The 20440-nt window shown below is 45.6% G+C and overlaps 1 protein-coding gene across 2 annotated transcripts in view; it reads left to right on the forward strand.

Annotated features, from left to right (window-relative positions):
• slc4a2a (solute carrier family 4 member 2a) overlaps positions 1-20440 on the forward strand; it is a 34697-nt gene that overhangs the window by 9763 nt on the left and 4494 nt on the right. The window contains exons 1-16 of one of the 2 annotated variants that reach the window (XM_004572410.5): positions 2605-2629; positions 4451-4566; positions 4880-5033; positions 8030-8225; positions 8303-8406; positions 9909-10048; positions 11395-11575; positions 12283-12418; positions 14773-14920; positions 15063-15159; positions 15431-15615; positions 15714-15930; positions 16184-16387; positions 16474-16622; positions 17136-17330; positions 19412-19621. In XM_004572410.5, the coding sequence (XP_004572467.2) occupies positions 4513-4566; positions 4880-5033; positions 8030-8225; positions 8303-8406; positions 9909-10048; positions 11395-11575; positions 12283-12418; positions 14773-14920; positions 15063-15159; positions 15431-15615; positions 15714-15930; positions 16184-16387; positions 16474-16622; positions 17136-17330; positions 19412-19621 (2370 nt within the window). In that variant the 5' untranslated portion in view covers positions 2605-2629; positions 4451-4512. Of the gene's footprint in view, positions 1-2604; positions 2630-4450; positions 4567-4879; positions 5034-8029; positions 8226-8302; positions 8407-9908; positions 10049-11394; positions 11576-12282; positions 12419-14772; positions 14921-15062; positions 15160-15430; positions 15616-15713; positions 15931-16183; positions 16388-16473; positions 16623-17135; positions 17331-19411; positions 19622-20440 lie in introns of those variants that run through there. The other variant, XM_076876650.1, reaches the window with a different exon arrangement.

Genomic DNA, 20440 nt, shown 5'->3' on the forward strand with positions numbered 1-20440 from the left:
TGAGAAGGAGAACTGCTGAGGACTCAGGAAAAGGGAAGAGGCGTGCACTTAGAACTGGAACAACCTTACACTGGTGTCTTTTTAACAGGAAGTCTGGCGTGTTGAAACTACAATGTGCAGAAGACGAACTACAAAAGGCTGGTCTAGCTTCACCACAGTGTGTGTTCTTGTTTTATGGAGGTCATAGAAACGATAACAGTCTGTAAAGCATATCTTTCTGGTGTTTTAAAGGAGGAGGAACATTTTCTGCAATACTGCTAAAATGATGATATTACTAAAACTTGTGTCCCAAAACTCTTCATCAGTGTCACGCTGAGCGTTCAGAGGCAAGCCCACTTATTGGTCCTCAGTAACTGTTTCCATGAAACAGCAGAAATGAAGTGAACTCAGCTTCTGTTTCTCAGCAGTGCGCACACGGCGAGCGACGTCTCTCTGCTCAGTCTGGAGCTAATAAAACGCTCAGTGTGTCCGATTAATGCCTGAATGAAACTAAGAAGCCACCGGGCATTTACCAGCGTGCCACAGTAACCATGGTAACTGGCACGGTGATCTGAAGGTAAATAAGGTTTGTGTTGTTCTGCACGTGGTACAGTTTGTAATGCTGCAGCTCCACCTGAGTCTTAATCCTCAGACCTTTGCTCGGTGGTTTCCAGAGGTGGGCAGTAATGAGGTACAAATATTTTGTTATTGTACTTAGTATTGTACTTAAGTAGACTTTTCAGGTATCTGTACTTTACTTCTGACTACTTTTTACTTTTACACTTTCAAAAGAGGCAGGAAAGCAACAGCCTGACCTTGAGTCCGAGCTGCGTTTTCTCCAGTGTATCCTAGGCTAGCAGAAGCATTGAGCCTCGTTTCCTTAATGTTTAGACCAGCTGGAAGATCAGTTTTAAGTAAGTCACTCAGCAGCTTCGTCCAATCAAACCACAAGTTTATTTTTATTAAATTGAGTCATGTACGGCGATGAAACGGCGTCTTCTCCCCGTGACCGTGGCGGTCTCAGTGTGGTTGTCAGAGAGACCGTAGCATCCTGTAGCTCCACCCAGCCCCACCCCCGTTACAGCCTCCATCAGACAAATCTGTGTGACTTCTTGATGACTTTACTTTCTTGAAAAACACTTTCACCATCATCATCAAGGTTGTGTATTGGGCCCTTATTGTTTCTATTCCAACTGCTCCCACTTCAGTACATTGTGAGCACCTTTAAGGGCGTGTGCTATCACCACTGTGCAGATGGTCTGCCCTTCTATATCTCTTTTAGGCTAAGACTAGTATTTTTAAGTCTTTTAAAAGCTGCAGATGCTGAAACAGCTTCTTAGACTCCATTAAACCTTGGATGACCTTCTCCAGCCTAATGCAGATAAAGCACAGGTCCTTGTCTGTGCCCAGCGTAGTGAAAGCCCATTAATCACTTACTTGGGTAACTCGTGACTCCCACTGTGGATGTTAGATCTGTGGTCACTCTTGTTTTATCATTTAAGGCAGATTGTACCATTGTGTCGTGCTGTGAACTGGAAATCGTTGTTTGTGCTTTTATTTCATCACGTTTGGATTATTGTGAGTCAGTGTTCACTGGTGCAAGCAGAAACTCGCCGGAGCATCTGCAGGTTGTTCACGACGCTGCTGTGAGAACAGATCTTACTCTCACGGACGGCGTCGCTGATGCGGCTGGTTCTGACTGTTAGAGCTCTGTACCGACAAACAGCAGCTTACATCACTGACCTTTTGCAGCCATACGTCCCCAGCAGGTCCCCGAGGTCCTGCTGACCGTATACGAGGCTGAACGGGCTTTCACCTCAATGACTCTGGAGCTCCGAGTGGACTCGTCAGTCTCTTTAAGAAACGACTGAAAACAGAGATGAATCTTTTACATTTATTGTTTTGCTGTGATGCACTTTGTGGTGTATAAATAAAAGTTGACTTTCTGACTTCATCATCTTCATCTTTATCAGGCCCACCTTCAGGATGTTTGCTATGAAAGTGAGACAGAAGCTTGGCTCCAGCCCACTCCCGGCTCTGTGACATCACAGGGGTTGTGTCCATCTTTTATATACAGTCTAGAGCAGTGAGGCACCATCAGGCCGGACTCTGAATGGCGGCCCTGTCCTCAGGTCTCTGCAGATCAGGTCCTAGTGTTGCTTTTGTGTTCGTCAGACAGCAGAAATCAGTCAGAGAGTTTCAGGCTGTCGTGTGCAGGTGATCACACTGACCAATAGAAATGCTCCGTCACCTGCTTTGTGTGCTGGTTGGACAGAATCAGGTGGGAGTTACCTGTCTGTGTGATGTCATCAGAGACAGCATCGGACAATCTGCAGCTGTGTGTGTGTGTGTGTGCAGACGGAGGCGGGACAAGCACTGAGTGACAGTGCGGTTGCCATGGTGACCTTCAGCTGATCAGGTTTCTGTGGAGAGTTTGGAGCGCCTCATTTGCAGCGTGTCCGTCTCCTCTCTGCTCCCTCTCTCTGCCTCCTCTCCTCCTTTCAACCTTCTTTCTTCTCCCCCCCACCACCACCTCCCCACCCCTCCATACCCTCCCCCATTTGCCCCCCTCCCCCCCACCCATTCTCTTCCTGTTGGTTTCAGACTTTGCATTATAATTTCTCTCTTTCAGAGCTGCAAGGACGCTGAGGTAGGCTCCAACTCTCTTCCTGCTCACACACTCTCACTCACACACACACACACACACACACACACACACACACACACACACACACACACTCGGTGGCAGTGACACTGAGCCCAGATCAGTTTAAACCGTGCTTTTGCTCCTGCTCTGAGTTTGAGAAACTGCACCGAGACTTAAATCACAATTAATGATGTCATTATTCAAACCTGCTTTTATTCCTGCTTCTAAAATGAAAATTGAACTTTTAGCCGAGCTGACTGTGGGAAACAGCAGGTTCCTGTGTGAGCTGTGGCACGTTTCTCCTTCCTGCACAGAGATCCTGAAACGTTTTCGAGTTAATAAACCCGACTGTCTGTACCTGCAGCAGCACACCTGTCGGCCCTGCTGAAAATCACACAGAGGTGCAAAACTACAGTCAAATCTATTTGAAAAAGCTTCCTGTTCTCCTCACTGCACCAGTGTGCCTGTGAGCACGCTGGACAGATGCAGTACATTTATAATCACGTAAGACAAGAATCACTCTGCAGGTTACAGGAAGCATTAAAGATGTTTTTTCTTTGTAAATTTCTGATTAAAATTGTTCAAAAATGTCTGACAGTGAATTAAAGCATCATGAGGATCTGAATACTCGGTTTACCTGTTTCACTGAAGAGAGCTCACCTGAAGTTTTACAGGTGTTTGTGTAATTCTGCACTGTGCCACACAGCGGAGCAGTGAGTCAGTGTGAGGCTTATTTAACCATGAGGAAAGCTAAAGCCTCTGAGGGGGTGGAGCTAAAACAAGAGGTCACATACATGAGAACAGGCTGTCAAACAGTCTTTCATTCCAAAGGCTTTTAAAGCAGGAGGAACATCGACCATGGGTGAGGATGGTGAGGAACCAGCTGGAACGGACAGTCGTAGGACTTTTTCTGAAGCTCGCCTGCTCCCTCACTCTGACCCTCGCAGTCGCATCATTAAAGACCTCTGACCTTTTGCATGTCGTGAGAGTTTTATTTTGATCTGAACTGTCTGCTCACAGACAGAGGTCCAAGACGCGTTAATTACAAGAGTTTTATTAGTAGTCATGTGATTATATCAGGACTACTATGTATTTATAATTAGTACACATAAATAATAGATTCTTGAATTATTTTAGTTATCTTCTGACCTGATTTTTTAAATGCAAACATATTTGATTTAAAGTAATCAAATATTTTTTAAAAATTCATCTCCTAAGTTGTAAGCCTAAGCTCAAACTCAGCTCTGGCCTGATGATCCATCTGGATGTTTCCCTGTGCTGGTTTGGAGAACTCAGCGGCAGAGATGTCTGCCGTCTCTTGAATAGAAACCTCAGCTCTCATGCGTCTGTGCAGAAACCACAATTTCACGATTTCGTGCAGGTCTGATGAGCCCCTACAGGAAGCTCTAAGCTCCGGCGTCCCTCCTAAAGCGAGCTGGGACATTAGCAAGCTGCCTGAACATGGACGTCAAGGTTCCCCCATGAAGCTGCTCACATTAAGCTTCATGGTTTCTGCAGAGTCAGTCCTGAGTGTTAGTTTAAGTTTATGTTTGGTTCCATGAAATTAAAAATTGAATTTTAACCCTTTAAAATTGTGTAAGTTGACCAAAAACCAAGGCTGAAGTTTCACGGTGTGTTCGACGTACACTCTGTACATCAGAGCGTTTCAGCTCAGAGCGGCAGGATTAACGGGCCAAAACATTTCAGGTTTCAACACATTCTGAGATTCAGGATCAGCAGATTCGTAAACAGATTCAGTTCTTACATTTACTGAACAGCGTCAAATAACCTGACCTTTGACCTCCAGTGTACCTCCCTCCCCAGGTTCTGCTGCCCAACCTGCTTCTGAATATCCAGCTCTGTGACCTGCGACCCCTGTGGGAGCCATGAGCCATCATCAGAGCTCAGCGAGTCCTGGTGACACCCTCAGTCAGTCTGCAGTGAGTTTCCACAGAAACTGATGAGCGATCAATAATATCGATCTGATAATGATCACTTATGGGGGAGTTTGCTGTCTGGGCTTTTTGTTCAGTTGTGTCAGTCAGTGTGAGCTACCTCTGTTCTGATTGGCTGGAAACCTTCACCTTTACTTTTTATTTTGTGGTTGTTGTGTGTTTGCGTTAAAAACAAAGTTAAAGACAGGAAATGTTGCCTGTGCAGAGGAAGCACCGAGATCTGAAAACAGCTGGAAACAGCTATGTTCATGAAAGACTCACAACATTTAATTCACCAGTTAGTGTTTTCTATCTTCAGTCTCCTCCTCCTCCTCCACACTGTCATGCTGATGAAGAAGAAGAGGAAGATCTAAACAAGGCCTTTGATGTTCAGGACTTTCAGCAGATCCTTTGTCCTGCAGCTCGCAGCCCGCCAGAGAAACACAGAGTCTATGATGAACAGGACATCGAAGGTAAGACATCCAGATGTCTCCGGGTTCAAAAGACCTCGGAAAGACCCGTTTGGATTTTCTCCATGCGCCTTTGAAAGGATTTAAAACCAGGATTTGGACCGCTCGTATAGGTTCTAAGAGGGTTTAATAAAGTTTGGTTAACCAAGAGTTTCTTAAAACTTTGAAGTATCAGTAAAGTTTCTTTGAGGTATCTTTTATGGGGTGTTGTAAAGGCCTGTTGTCTGTCAATAGGTTTGAGAATTGGGAGGTCCCAGGTGTTTCATGTTCCCTGTGTCTATAATATCAACTTCTTTAGTTTTCTTTACGTATAAAAACCAGCGTACCAGGGTGCTGGAGAGGTTGAACCTGTTAGTTTTCATCCTGGTTGTGGACCAGCGGTCTCAGGATCTCATGTCTGCTTTGGTTTCTTCAGCTCTGAGCAATGACTTCCAATTTGCACTGGGGAGTGTGAACAAGCTGGAATCAGAATCCGTCCTCCAACTTTGAGGCCATAGTCTGTAGTCGGAAAAGGGTCAAATACAGTGAGGAACAAGTTACTGCCCCAGGTCGAGGAGTTCTAGTTTTGGGATCTTGTTCATGAGTGAAGGGAGATTGAGAAACAGCGTGATGTAGCATCATCATCATCACTTATGTGATTGCTGTGCTGTTCGGTTATGGCGATGAGAGCGCTAAGAATGAAGCTGACAATTTACCAGCTGATCTCAGTGCCTCAACTATGGCTGCGAGCTGTGGGTAATGATGGAACGAATGAGGTCCCCGGTACAGGTGGTGGCAATGAGTTACTTTCTCAGGTAGCTGGGCTCTCCATTAGAGATAGGGTGAGGTGCATGGTCGTTTGGGGTGGTGGGTCGGGGTTAGGATACCGCTGCTACTCCTCTGCATCTAAAGGAACCATTTGATGTGGTTAGGGTATCTGACCAGGAACACCTCCTAGGTGGGGCTCCTAGGAGGCCCCAGCAGCAGACCCAGGTGAAAGGTTGAATCTCTTGGCAGGCCTGCAAACAACTCAGTGTCAACTAACTACAGTGTTAGACGCAGGTTTCCGGTTCACTGACCCCTTAAGGTCCAAGCCCCAAGCTATGATGACCTCTGACCCTGTGCTTTAACCTCCTAAGACCCGAACTCTTTCATGGCATGCATTTTTAAATTCTCTTTGCCATTTGGGCTGTTTGGGACCTGATTAATGTAAAAACAAAGAATTACCAGATTTTTTACCTGATTTTTGTTTCTGAGAGAAATGAGATCCACTTTTGAGGATATTTGCTTTAAATTTCGATAGAACAGAGGCGGTATAATGTCCTCGTAAGTGGAAATCAGGCCCTTGTAGAGCAAAATTTTGTATTTTGGTCTAGACAACCCAAAATGTGATGTCCACATATGTGGATGCCAGGTCCTAGGAGGTTAAAGATTTCAGAGAACATCTTTCACAGTGCAACAATGACATACTTCCACTGTGTTACTTGGTATCATCGATGAGGATGTAGACCTCAGGTGGTTAAAGAGCTCCATCTGTTCTCAATTTAGAGCCACATACATCCAATGTGATCCAAACTGGACAGAACCAGAGCCAGGAACAGTTCAACTACACATTTAATCCCTGTAAGAGTTAAAAGCTTTGGATAGCTCATTGCCCAGACTGTGCATAATAATAATACAAAGGTTTCCGTGTTAAAAACAGACATCTCTGTAGTCAGTAGTGAAATCAGGTCAGTGTGACATCGCCAACAAAGAATCTCTTTAAGGGAATTCATTTGAAAGGAAAGCTCTTGTTGGAAAGCCCAAAGCTGGGCTTGTGCAGCATGACGTTAATGTTGGCTGACGTTAGGAGGCTAGGAGACCATCAGAGATGAAGCCAACTGATGTGACTAGGGATGGGTATTGATAAGATCTTCACGATTCCGATTCCATTTTCGATTCTGTTTAACGATTCGATTCTTTATCGATTCTCACATCGATTCTTTTTAAAAGGAGAACACTAAGGTCGATTAGCTTAGAACTTTGTTTTATATCTTCTCTTTGAACAAGATAGAAATGTAGGAGTAACATGGCCTTACAAACCCAACAGTGAGATCTTAAGAGATCCAGCCTACGGCTCTTCAATGGGGTGTCACAGGGTCCCCAGGAAAAACATTGTAAATGTAAAATAATAAAATAAATATTCTTCTGTAGCAATAACAAAGTATAACATAAATTATTCTGTAGCAATTACACAAGAATATCCAGTAATGTCCCTGCCTACAATTAAACACATTCACTTACTGAAAATCACCTGCTGTGGCAAACGGGTGCAAGCCTTTGACCACAAACTGAGTCTCTGCTCGGTGACATTCGTCTATCCTGCCTGAAAGGAGACGCTGCCGCTAGACTGCAGCGAGAACTGCCAGCATCTGAGCCAGACTCTGTGTCTCTCATCATGGTCACTAAATGCACAGTGATGGCAGGTTTTGTAATAAGGCAGATCGCGCTAACATAATATGCACTGTTGTTGATTATTTACCTGCTGCATTAACGGGAGAGGACGTGCAAACGTTACCGCTGCTGCTGGGTTGAGATTCACGAGACCGGAGTGAATTAAAAACACGACATTCATTTAAGGTCATCGTGTGTTTTGTGAGCAAATGCTTTTGCATATTCGTAGTGTTTCCTCCCTTAAATGAAACATCTACTTGCAAGTATTGCAAGTTGCCCTGTTGTCATCCGTTCTCGTAAAGTATAACCAAACTTTTGAGCGTTTGAGCCGCTTAGGCGCCGTGTTTCCTGCCAGGTAAATGACACTCTGCAACGTGGTGACGTCATTCGGGGCGACTGGAATCGATAAGGGAATCGTTTGCAAAAATGGCAAACAATTCCAAGGACTTGAAACAGTGGGAACCGGTTCTCAACAAGAACCGGGTTTCGATACCCATCCCTAGATGTGACTGTTGATTTTCAGGTTCTTGAGCAGGTTCTCGTGTTCTGATCTCCTCCTAAAAGTCCAAACTGTCTTCCTGTCGCAGAACACCGCCACTCTTCCCTCCATGTCCATCACCCTCTTTCCAAACCACCCACCGACAGCAGGAGGAAGAAAACTGCCGAGGGGAGGAAGGAGTGTAGGCGAGGCTCCGCCCCCAGCAATGCAAGTACCATAGATGAAGACCAACAGGACGAAGAGCATGGAAAGGAGGAGGAGGCCTACAGTCAAACTGATGGCGAGTGAGTGGCACACCTGTCAGGTAACGTGTTTTCCTGCACTTTATTAGTGTTAACCTGTGGCACCTCCCCCCTCACAGTGATCCGACCACCATCTCGTCCAATCGCAACGGCACCGTGATGAGCGCTGCAGATGCCGACGAGTCCGAAACGTTGACGTCTGTGGACCTGGATGGCATCAAAAGTCAGTCAGAGCTCATTTTGAATGTGACTTGACTCTGAAGCAACAGAACGCTAATTTCTTTGTGTGTTACTTCTTCTTGTTGAGTTTCTCTCGGACACGTGGTTCACAGACCGTTTGTGGTCAGGTTTTCTTTTCCTCGGGGTCAATAAATGATTCTTATTCTGATGTGTGTGTCGTACATTCAGACTCATTACAATCCACGAGAGAGAGAGGATTTGTTCTTTTTCCTTTAATGCTTGTCTTTGATTAGAGGAATGTAAAAATAATTCAAACTGAAGTCCATCTGTGACAAAACAAATTTCCCACGTGTGGGACTAATAAAGGTTATCTTATCTTATCTGTTATCTTATCTTATCTAAAAGTGTTGTTTTTTCGAGCAGTGCACCCCCTGCAGGCGGTATGAAGAATTGCATGTAAAACGTGCAGTAGGATAAACTTTTCACACAGGTGACATAAAAATGTGACCTTTTATCAGTGGTCCATGAAGAAAACTGCAGAATAAAGCTTCTGCATGAGTCGGGGTGGGGGTGGTGTGGTGTGGGGGGGTCACATGACCTGTGTGTGGGAGCACGAGTGGGTCAGGGTTAGCAGACCGCGCCGCTCTCCTTCGTAAACATGCTCGCTGTCAGCAGAACCCTGCCTCACTAACAGCTTCACTCACCAGGCAGGTAGAGGGGGCCAGCCAGCTGAGTTCATCGCTGGATTGTGATTGGCTGCTTTTGATGATTCTTTCCCAGAAAAAATAAATGGTGTGAAACTTTCACAGAAAATCTAATTTTTACTGAAACTTTAAACTCTGCTCACCTGCTGAGTGGGCACACCTGTGTGTGTGTGTCAGGCGATCGAATGACAGTCAGACTCTCTTGTAAATGATTTCTCGCTGATGTTCAGCCGAGCCTGAAATCCTGTTAGACTGCGCAAAGTTCCCATGAGAGGGTGTGTGTGTGTGTGTGAGGGTGTTCTGGATTTGCATCATTGTGGGGACTCTGGGTCATACAGCCACAATGTGAGGACAGACAGTCCCCAACATGGCGGTCGTTGAAGTTTAGGGTGAGCTTCCTGTGGGTCAGGAAGTAGGTGGTAAGAAAGTAGGATGCCCGGCTCCGGGACACTGAGCATCAGTTAGTTGTTATGCTGCTCCATCAGCATAACAACTAACTGTTAGAAAACGTAATAATGTAGAAACAGAGCGTGCACGAATGTGTGAGCGGCTCAAAGAGGCTGATAGTGAAGTGCTTTAAGTGCTCAGAGCAGAACTGTGATATAAGCCCAGTCAGAAGGATTTCGTATTTCTTCACTGATGTCAGAAGAAAGTAATAATCAGTGTAACTGTAACTGTTGCCTCTTTTTCTCTTTATAGCTCTGACAGCTGCTGTGACCTCACCTCAGCTTCACTGTGACACTTTATTTAAAGTCCAGTTTTTGTTTGGTTCAGGGTGGCGCTTGGTGTGAGAGCTTTGTGACAGCCAGCATTAAATATGGGACATCTGTGTCCACCGCAGGTCACCGACTAGATGACGTTCCAGCCGTTCGACGGCACCTGGTGAGGCGGAGCTCCAGAGGACCGATCGTCCACGCCACCAAAGATCCGACGGTCAGCTGGTCAAACCAGCACCTGCGACCGGACCGTACACCTCATGAGGTCAGAGGGCGGGGCTAAGGAGCAGTCATTATTATAGGAAACATAAACACTTTGAGCCCAATCCTCATCACCACTCTGACCCTCTGAGGCCTGACCTTTGAACTGTGCTCTAACCACACATCCTGCTGCTTCAACTTAAACACCTGTCCCTCTGACCCTTTTCACTCACTTCCTCTGATTTGACTAATTTTGATGTTTCAAATGTAATCATCTTCAGCTTCACTTAAACTGAGACTAAACTGCTGGCAGCTGATCCTGATGAGTTTGTTTTCGTGCTTTTCTTTTGATTTACTTCAGCTCGCACTTCCTTCACTGACTTCTTACTTTGGCTCCTCGCGGATTCGGTCACTGCTGCGTTTTTGTGGAAGTTCTGACTCGTGTTTATCCGACTCTGCTAGAACAATCCCGCACACACAGGTTGAAGCTGGCGACAGAGCGCAAGGTTTACAGGAATGTCATGTATTTGTGGGATTAAACCTGATTAAAGAAGGTTCAGGTGAGTTCATGCGAGCCAGTTCAGGTGGTCCACATGATGTGATTCTCACAACAAAACAACCAGAGTGAGGCTGACAGGAGGGACGAAAGATGAGCCGAGAGTCTGAGTGCGTTAATCCAGGTGCCATTGTGAACAGGTGACAAACTGGACTCTGTCTTAATGAGAACGAGTCAGACAGGCAGAGTCAGACAGGTAGAGCTAGGTAAACTCTGAGGCGAGCTCCTCTCTCCACTCAGTGTGCTCCAGTCTTCAGGATGGTGGGTTTGGACCTAAAGAGTCGACAAAATAAGGTAGAGTGATTTAACGTGCCAGCTTCAGTTTGGATTAACTTTGTTTTGTCTCTTTCTTTAGTTTTATTCTGATTTCTCTTGTTTTATGTTTGATTTTCTACCAAACACACCAGCTGAACTACATTTGTGCCAAATTAAAAAACGGTCATGTGAGCCATTTGGTCCTGTTTTCAGTTTTCTAGTCTGCTTTGGGCCTGTTTAATCACAGCATTAGGTTTAATATGTGAACATGAAGGTCGACAGATGTGACAGATGTGAGAGTAACTCTGGACTGGCTCTGGTTTTAACTGACTTAGCTTCTGTTGACCGTGTTCAGTGACTCAGTTTGTGCTCTGACTTGCTTTATTATAGTGATGTACTGATATATGTGCTGATGAAGATTACTGCAGCTGGAAGAAGAAGTAGCATCTGTAACTGTTGTGGAGCTTCATCAGTCCGGCTCTCTGTGAAAATGTTCAGGAGCTCAGTGCTGACATGTTTCATCGTTGGCTAGAGTCTCTGTGTGTGAGCGCACGCCATGGCGCCGTCCTCTTTAGACTCGCTGTCCTCTGTGATTCCAGGTGTTCGTGGAGCTGAACGAGCTGGTGATCGACAGGAACCAGGAGCTGCAGTGGAGGGAGACGGCTCGATGGATCAAGTTTGAGGAGGAGGTGGAGGAGGAGACAGAGCGCTGGGGGAGACCTCACATTGCTTCCCTGTCCTTCCGTTCTCTGCTGGAGCTTAGAAAAACAATGGCCCAAGGTGAGGAGGAGCCGGAGGCTTTCTGCTGCCCTCCGGTGGACAGCTTCCTGTCTGTGAGTGTATATGGCCAAGTCAGGGCCGCCTCCTCCACTCTACCTTGATTGAAGCCCATTCAGGAGCTACACATGTACTCAAGTCCCACCATCTGCTAATCTGAAGCCTTAGATTAAATTCAGTTAGCTTTCATAATAACTTGAAGATGAAACATTCACATACAGAATCAAAGTAGTTATCAATAACAGCTTTCCCCATGTTGCAGTTATATTAAAGATCAATCAGCTGATGGCTGCACAAGAAGGTTTATTGAAGGACTTTTTGTGATAGGTATGCATGGCAGCAGTGCTGGACTTCTTGATGAACAGGGAAAAAACTTCACTTTCTGGGTCACCTTGGTGTAAATGCCAATGATATTGTTTGGGCGCTGCTGTCAAAACTATTTGGTTCCAGGACTATGCCACTGTGATATATATATGTCAGGCCTCCATAAAAAGAATTTCACTGGTTACATATGATAACAATCTGTATCAGTGTTTGAAACTGTCAGCTCAGGGAGCAGGAGGGGGCTCCACTCTGTGGCCATATTCAACATCTACAAGTTACTGATTTACAGAGATGGAAGAAAAATAAAAGGGAATAAACACGAGACAAAGCAAACAGACGCCGCCCATCGCTGACTTCCCAACCCTCTCACGTTTGTGTGGTTTCAGGGGCCATACTCCTGGATCTGAAGCAGAAGACTTTACCAGGGATTGCTCAGCAGGTGGTGGAACAGATGGTGATCTCAGATCAGATTAAAGCTGAAGACCGAGCCAATGTTCTGGGAGCTCTGTTGCTCCGTCACAGGTGCATCCATGCAACCAACCATCCATCCATCTATCCATCCGTCCATCCATCCATCCATCCATCCATCCATCCATCCATCCATCCATCCATCCAAACATCCATCCATCCATTCATCCAAACATCCATCCATCCATCCATCAGCCATCCATCCATTCATCCAAACATCCAAACATCCATCCATTCATCCATCTGTCTATCCATCCATCCATCCATCCATCCAAACATCCATCCATCCATCCATCCATCCAAACATCCATCCATCCATCCATTCATCCAAACATCCACCCATCCATCAGCCATCCATCCATTCATCCATCCATCCATTCATCAGCCATCCATCCATTCATCCATCCGTCCATCCATCCATCCATCCATCCATTCATCCAAACATCCGTCCATCCATCCAAACATCCATCCATCCATCCAAACATCCGTCCATCCATTCATCCATCCGTCCATCCATCCAAACATCCATTCATCCATCCATCCGTCCATCCATCCATCCATCGTCCATCCAAACCAACCAACCATCCATCCATCCATTCATCCATCCGTCCATCCATCCATCCATCCATCCATCCATCCATCCATCCATCATCCATCCATCCATCTAAACATCCATCCATCCGTCCATCCATCCATTCATCGTCCATCCAAACCAACCAACCATCCATCCATTCATCCATCCGTCCATCCATCCATCCATCGTCCATCCAAACCAACCAACCATCCATCCATTCATTCATCCATCCATCCATCCATCCATCCATCCATCCATCATCCATCCATCCATCCAAACATCCATCCATCCGTCCATCCATCCATCCATCATCCATCCAAACAACCAACCAACCAACCAACCATCCACGCATCCATCCATCCATCCATCCATCCATCCATCCATCCATCCAAGCAACCAACCATCCATCCATCCATCCATCCATCCATCCAACCAACCAACCATCCATCCAAACATCCATCCATCCATCCATCCATCCATAAGATAAGATAAGATAAGATAAGATAAGATAACCTTTATTAGTCCCACACGTGGGAAATTTGTTTTGTCACAGCAGGAAGTGGACAGTGCAAAAGTTATGACGCAAAAATTAGAATACAATAAGAATAAATACAGTACACAACTGTACAGAATAGAATAAAATAAAATACTATATACAGTAGAATAAAATAAAATAAATATACAATAAGATAAAAATAGAATACGAATGCTATATACAACTGAGTAAAAATACAACGATGCCAGAAAAGATTATTGCACTTAGTGTTATTGCACATGTGTGGATGTGTGTGTTTGTTCAGTTAAAGTCTTTGTTGTGGAGTCTGACAGCAGTGGGGAGGAAAGACCTGCGAAATCTCTCCGTCCCACACCGTGGGTGCCGCAGTCTCCCACTGAAGGAGCTGCTCAGTGCTGTCACAGTCTGCTGCATGGGGTGGGAGACGTTGTCCAACAGGGATGACAGCTTAGCCGCCATTCTCCTGTCACTCACCACCTCCACTGGGTCCAGAGGGCATCCTAGAACAGAGCTGGCCCTTCGGATCACCCTGTTCAGTCTCTTCCTGTCCCCAGCAGAGATGCTGCCGCCCCAGCAGACCACACCATAAAAGATAGCAGAAGCCACCACAGAGTCATAGAAGGTCTTCAGGAGTGGGCCCTCCACCCCAAACGACCTGAGTCTCCGCAGCAGGTACAGCCTGCTCTGCCCTTTCCTGTAGAGGGCGTCTGAGTTATGAGTCCAGTCCAGTCTGTTGTTCAGATGAACACCAAAGTACCTGTAGCTGTCCACAGCCTCAATGTCCATACCCTGGATGTTCAGTGGTTGCAGTGGAGAATGCTTGTGCCTGCGGAAGTCTACCACCAGCTCCTTGGTTTTACTGGCGTTGATCTGGAGGTAGTTCAGCTGGCACCAGTCCACAAAGTCTTGAGTCAGTCCTCTGTACTCCTTGTCGTCCCCATCAGTGATGAGGACGACATCCATCCATCCATCCATCCAAACAACCATCCATCCATCCATCCATCCATCCAAACAACCAACCAACCAACCATCCATCCATCCATCCACCGTCCATCCAAACCACCGACCATCCACCCATCCATCCATCCATTCATCCAAACATGCATCCATCCATCCAAACATCCAAACATCCATCCATCCACCCACCCACCGATCCATGCATCCATCCAAACAACCAACCATCCATCCATCCAAACATCCACCCACCCACCCATCCATCAGCCATCCATCCATCCATCCATCCATCCATCCATCCATCCATCCATCCATCCATCCATCCATCCAGCCTTTTCCTGAGCACATTTCTTCTTCTTTCCTCAGTCACCCCAGCGATGAGAAAGATCACAGCTTATTCAGCAGGAACATCTCTGCAGCAAACATGGCCAACCTTATCGACAGACACAATGGAAAATCTGATCCCTGTGTCAACCTGACCAATCACAAGGAGGCTGATGGAGAGAAGAACAAGGTAAAAACTGAACTTTAGGTGGAGATGCTGTGCAATCAGACAGCTGAAGCCTCCACCTCAGAGTGCCTGGTGTCAGATGTATGTGCTGGACATGAAGGTCAGCCTGTTGGTATGGCACTGACTTCACTTTGTGCTTGTCCAGAGAGAAGTCCCACAGCTCTGTCACTCCAGATCCAAGCATGAGGTAAAGCTAATGGAGAAGATCCCAGAGCGAGCTGAGGCCACTGTGGTCCTCGTAGGTATGCATCACACCGATCACACCGGTGCAAACACTAGCAACAAAGAAAACTCAGGGAGGGTTTGCTGCATGGCTTCTTGTATCTCCTTGTATCTTTAAAGATTAGTTGGGTAGCACAAGGAGAAAGATGAAAATCAAAGACTTACACTTCCCTAGTACCAAAACCTTTTTCACAGGACTGAACATGGACATGCATAACCTTCTTGGTCATGTGTTGCCGTGTGGAGGAGCATGTTCGCTGGGTTCAGTGCATCACTCTCATGTGTCTGCAGGCAGTGTGGGTTTCCTGGACCAGCCATCCATGGCGTTTGTGCGACTGCAGGAGGCAGTTCTGCTGGAATCTGTCTTGGAGGTTCCTGTGCCAGTTAGGTTCCTCTTCCTCCTGCTGGGCCCGCCCACTGCCAACATTGACTACCATCAGATTGGACGCTCTATCTCAACACTCATGTCTGACAAGGTGAGTGCCAGCAGACTGTGTAAGATACTTCCTGATGGCACCAGATATTAATCAGCATCATCTATTATCATGAGGTCCAATCTTTTTTGTTCTTTTAGAACTTCCATGAGGCGGCGTACCAGGCAGACGACCGTCAAGACCTGCTGACAGCCATCAACCGCTTTCTGGACAGCAGCATCGTCCTCCCGCCCTCTGAGGTCAGCGGTGACGAGTTGCTCCACTCAGTGGCTCACTTCCAACGAGAAATGCTCAGAAAGAGGGAGGAGCAGAGCAGCAAACTTCAGGAGAAACAGACCAGCATTCAGCAGGACGAAGGTGAGCCCCAGCTGCCTGAGTCCAGTTTCAGGAGCAGGTTAGAGCTGAGTAATAAAAGCTGAAAAAGAGCTGAAAGAACAGGTTTTTGATGGGAGTTTTGCCTGAATCAGCCGTTTTCCTGGAGCATTAAATTTGCATGTTGCCTGCTTTTATGGTAAATGTTTATTATTCCCTAAATATTAAAATATTCATGTTTCCTAAAAGCTTTAATGTCAGTGCAAAAATGTTAAAGAATCTTGCTCTTCTCCTGCAGATTCTCTTGTTCCCTCCAAACCTGGTGATGAGCCGTTGAGGAGGTCAGGTCGTCTGTTTGGAGGCCTCATCAAAGACGTTATGCGGCGCTATCCTCAGTATTTCAGCGACATCCGAGATGCTCTAAACCCTCAGTGTATGGCTGCCATTATCTTTATCTACTTTGCTGCACTGTCACCTGCCATCACCTTTGGTGGACTGCTTGGTAAGTCTGAACCTGGCGAGGCTTGGCTGAAGAAAGGCCGCCTTACCTTTGATCCATATGAGGATCTGTGATCTTCATCCCTGCAGGTGAGAAAACGGAGGGTCTGATCGGTGTGTCGGAGCTGATAGTGGCCACTGCGTTGCAGGGCATTGTGTTCAGTGTGCTGGGAGCTCAGCCGCTGCTGGTGATTGGCTTCTCCGGACCGCTGCTTGTATTCGAAGAGGCCTTCTACACTGTGAGATTGCCTGACACAAAGTCGACACATCAGCATATAACCTGTATTTAAATGAAACGTTTTAAACTCAAGGTTTTGTAGATTTACTTCTTTTTGACTCAAAGCTTTCTTGAAATTGTCTTTTCCTCCTCAGTTATGCAAACGATCAAAATGACCTTGAACACATCAGCTTGAAAAAAAAGCTTTTACTTACATCCGGTGATCTCCTGTTTGCAAACAGCCTTTCAAATTCTGCAGTGGACAGTGCCTATATGTACAGAACCTAATTTAGATCTACATTTTAATTTTGTAGAAATTTGACAAAAGTGAAAGAACTCAGCAGAAGCTTGTGCATCATTACTGAGAGTTGTTCAGTTTTCCAGCATCTTGACATTGGCTGAGCTGAGATGGGGACAGTCATTAACTCATTCCAGTCTAATCTATGATAACAGTCTTTTTGTCCACTGTAGCAACATCAGACCAAAGTATTTCAGACTGTCTCCTGAAACCTGTCTCCTCTTTGTTCCTGTGTAGTTTTGTAAAGTTAATGGGATCGAGTATCTGACGGGTCGGGCATGGATCGGTCTCTGGCTGGTGCTCATCGTTGTCCTTACCGTGGCCTTCGAGGGAAGCATACTCGTTCGCTTTGTTTCACGCTTCACACAGGAGATCTTCTCCTTCCTGATCTCTCTCATTTTTATCTATGAGACCTTCGCCAAGCTGATCAAGGTAAGTTCAGAAGTTTTTCAGGTAATTCGTAGATTCTTTCATTTAGATATTCTTTCAAAGGATATGAAAATGAGGACTGAAACGAAGGCAGAATCTTCTTCATAGTTCTCCATTTTTCTTTAGGTAGCTCAGCAGAAGATAGAGTTGATACTTGCTTAGTACAAAAGGACCTTTGAGTCATGTAGATGTACTGTGATCGGTCCACACGATCCATCCAGCATGGCCCCCGTCCCGATTCCCTGTTTTTCTAAATGTTTGTCACACAAGTGTTCAATTTTGGTAACAAATTTACTTTGTATTGTTTGTCATGGTACTATGGGTATATGTTGTAATAATCACTTTCTGTCTTTCTGAGAAAGCTGGCTGCTGCTCCGGTCCTTCCTGCTTTGAGTAACAGAGGAGGCTGAGGGTGGAGCTGGTTTAAGTGCAGAGGCCAACAAACTGGACTTAACCATTAGTTGTGACCACACAGGGGGGATAGAGTTTCTTCCTGTTAAGTTTAGCTTTGTCATTTTCACCTCTGATGTTTAAAATGGTTCATTCAGCTGCTATATTAATAGAGCTGTCTCTTATTTGGGCAGGTCAGTTTGTTGGCTTATGAGATTATTTTTTAGTAGAATTCTGTTTAGTCGAGTTCATGGGCCGACTTAGTTCTTAGTTGGTTCCAATATTTTGAATTTTGGGGGTAACTTTGTCTTTTTTGGGATATAATAAAGCCCATCTTTTGAAGATTATACCTGCGCCTGTATGTTCTTGGTTGTTTGGTCTCCGAAACAGATCATCAAACAAATTTAAATATTAGACAAAGACAAGTAAACACAAAATGCAGTTTCTAAATGAATGGTGATTAAGGGGAGCCTATATGGCCATGTGTGAAAAGGTGATTGCCCCTAAACCTAATAACTGGTTGGGCCAGCCTCAGCAGCAACAACTGCCATCATCATTTGTGATAACTGACAATGAGTGTTTTATGGCCAAAATGGTTGTAATTCCGTCAACACTGGAGGGTAGCACCTTATTGAGGTCGTGATTTAGTCAGGACTCCAAAGTCTTCATTTTGTTTTTCTTAAGCCATTCACAGGTGGACTTGCTGGTGTGTTTTGGGTCATTGTCCTTCTGCAGAACCCAAGTGTGGTTCATCTTGAGGTCACCAACAGATGGCCGGACATTCTCCTTCAGGATGTTCATGGTTCCATTTACTTCCTGTTCCTGAGGTAGCAAAACAGCCCCAGACATTGCACTTCAACCACCCAGTTTACTGTTGGTATGATGTTCCCTTTCTGAAATGCTGTGTTACTTTTAAATCAGATGTAACGGGACTCAAAAAGTTCAACTCTCGTCAGTCCAGAGTATTTCCCCATAAGTTCTGGGCATCTTCACAATGTTTGCTGGGAAACTGAGATCAGCCTTTACGTTCTTTTTGCTCGGCAGTGGTTTTCTGCCATGGATGCCATTTCTGCCCAGTCTATTTCTTATGATGGAGTCATGAACTCTGACCTTAACTGAAGCCAGTGAGGCCTGTGGTTCTCTGGATGTTCTTATGGGGTCTTTTGTGACCTCTTGGATGGTCAGCCGGCCAGTGCTGGGAAGGCTCGCTGTTCTTGTCTTTGCCATTTGTGGATAATGGCTCTCACTGTGGTTCACTGAAGTCTCACAGCTTTAGAAATGGCTTTATAACCTTTTCCCAACTGAGACATCTACTGTGTTTCTCATTTGTTCCTGAATTTCCTTGGATCACAGCATGATGTCTGGCCTTTGAGGATCTTTTGGTCAACTCAACTTTGTCAAGCAGGACCTATTTAATAAAGAAATCACTACGGGGGGTGGGTGGGGGAGGTGTCACTTTTTTCACACCATTGTAGATACTCAACACACTTGGCAGAGGGAAACAGAGTCTGAAACAGCTCAGGCACTTCAGGAGCTAACACTGATCAGTTCATTTCAATCTCAACAGTTTGGGTGTGAGGGGTGGAAGATGGGAGACTCCGTCTTGTGAGGTCAAGACAGACTCAGTGCTTCCTGCTGCCCATCAAGTAGTTACAGACACTTTAGCCAATGTCTTCTTTGGTGGTCTTTCTCAGATCTTTCAGGAGCATCCACTCCATAACTGTTACCATGGAAACAACACTGAATCTCCATCTCACTGCAACTACACTATGGCCTCCGGGAATCCTGGGAAAGTTGTTGGAGAACCGAACACTGCTCTGCTGTCATTGGTCCTCATGGCAGGAACGTATTTCATCGCCTTCTACCTTCGCAAGTTCAAGAACAGCTCCTTCTTCCCTGGAAGGGTCAGTACACACAAACACAGGTACATACAGGTATATACACATTACAGTACATACGAGGTTCTGCAGGCTAAGATCTAAAAGATTGAAAGTACACACGGAGCAGCTCGGTGGTGTGCTGGTTAGCACTCTGGGATCATAGTTCGGGGGTCCTTTCTCCAGTTTCTCAATGTGCTGGTTTCTCTCCACAACCAGTGTGATAAGTGATTACTCTAAACTGGCTGCAGGTGGTAAGGTGAGCATAAGTCTGTGACAGACTGGCTGCTTGCCCAGGTGTATTCATCCTCACAGCCTGAGATATACTGATTGGACAGAATGATGGAAGATACTGTAACTGCAACGATTCATACAAACACAGCACATGTTTGCAAGAGTGCAGGTATGCAAGTTCAGCTCAGTATACAGTTTAGATAAGCTGAGGTGTAAATAGTTAAGGTATCCACAAAGAAGAGTCCTTCATTGTCATTATGCGTTCACACATAACACTCACGTTCTCCACTGTATGTCTGCTGGGATCAAATCCAGCTTTGGGGATGTAAAAACTCAATGTCCCACAATTCAGCCCTTCTGTGCTGTATTAAGGCTCGGAGTGGCTTAGCTGACAGTATAAATGTAAAGAAAAACATTTTGTAAAGTAAGTAAAAGGTTGAAAAGAGCTCCTGGGTCACTGCGTGCACACGACCCACCTTCTTTAACTAATAGGCTCTGGTGTTTATGAGCACAGTTACCTGTAAATACAGGTGTACACATGTTAAGCTGTTATAGACCATCACAGTGTCAGATACCATCGATGTACACCCAAAACAACGCACCAAAGACCTC

Source organism: Maylandia zebra, linkage group LG18, assembly GCF_041146795.1.
Source record: "Maylandia zebra isolate NMK-2024a linkage group LG18, Mzebra_GT3a, whole genome shotgun sequence".
In the NCBI taxonomy this organism is placed as follows: domain Eukaryota; kingdom Metazoa; phylum Chordata; class Actinopteri; order Cichliformes; family Cichlidae; genus Maylandia; species Maylandia zebra.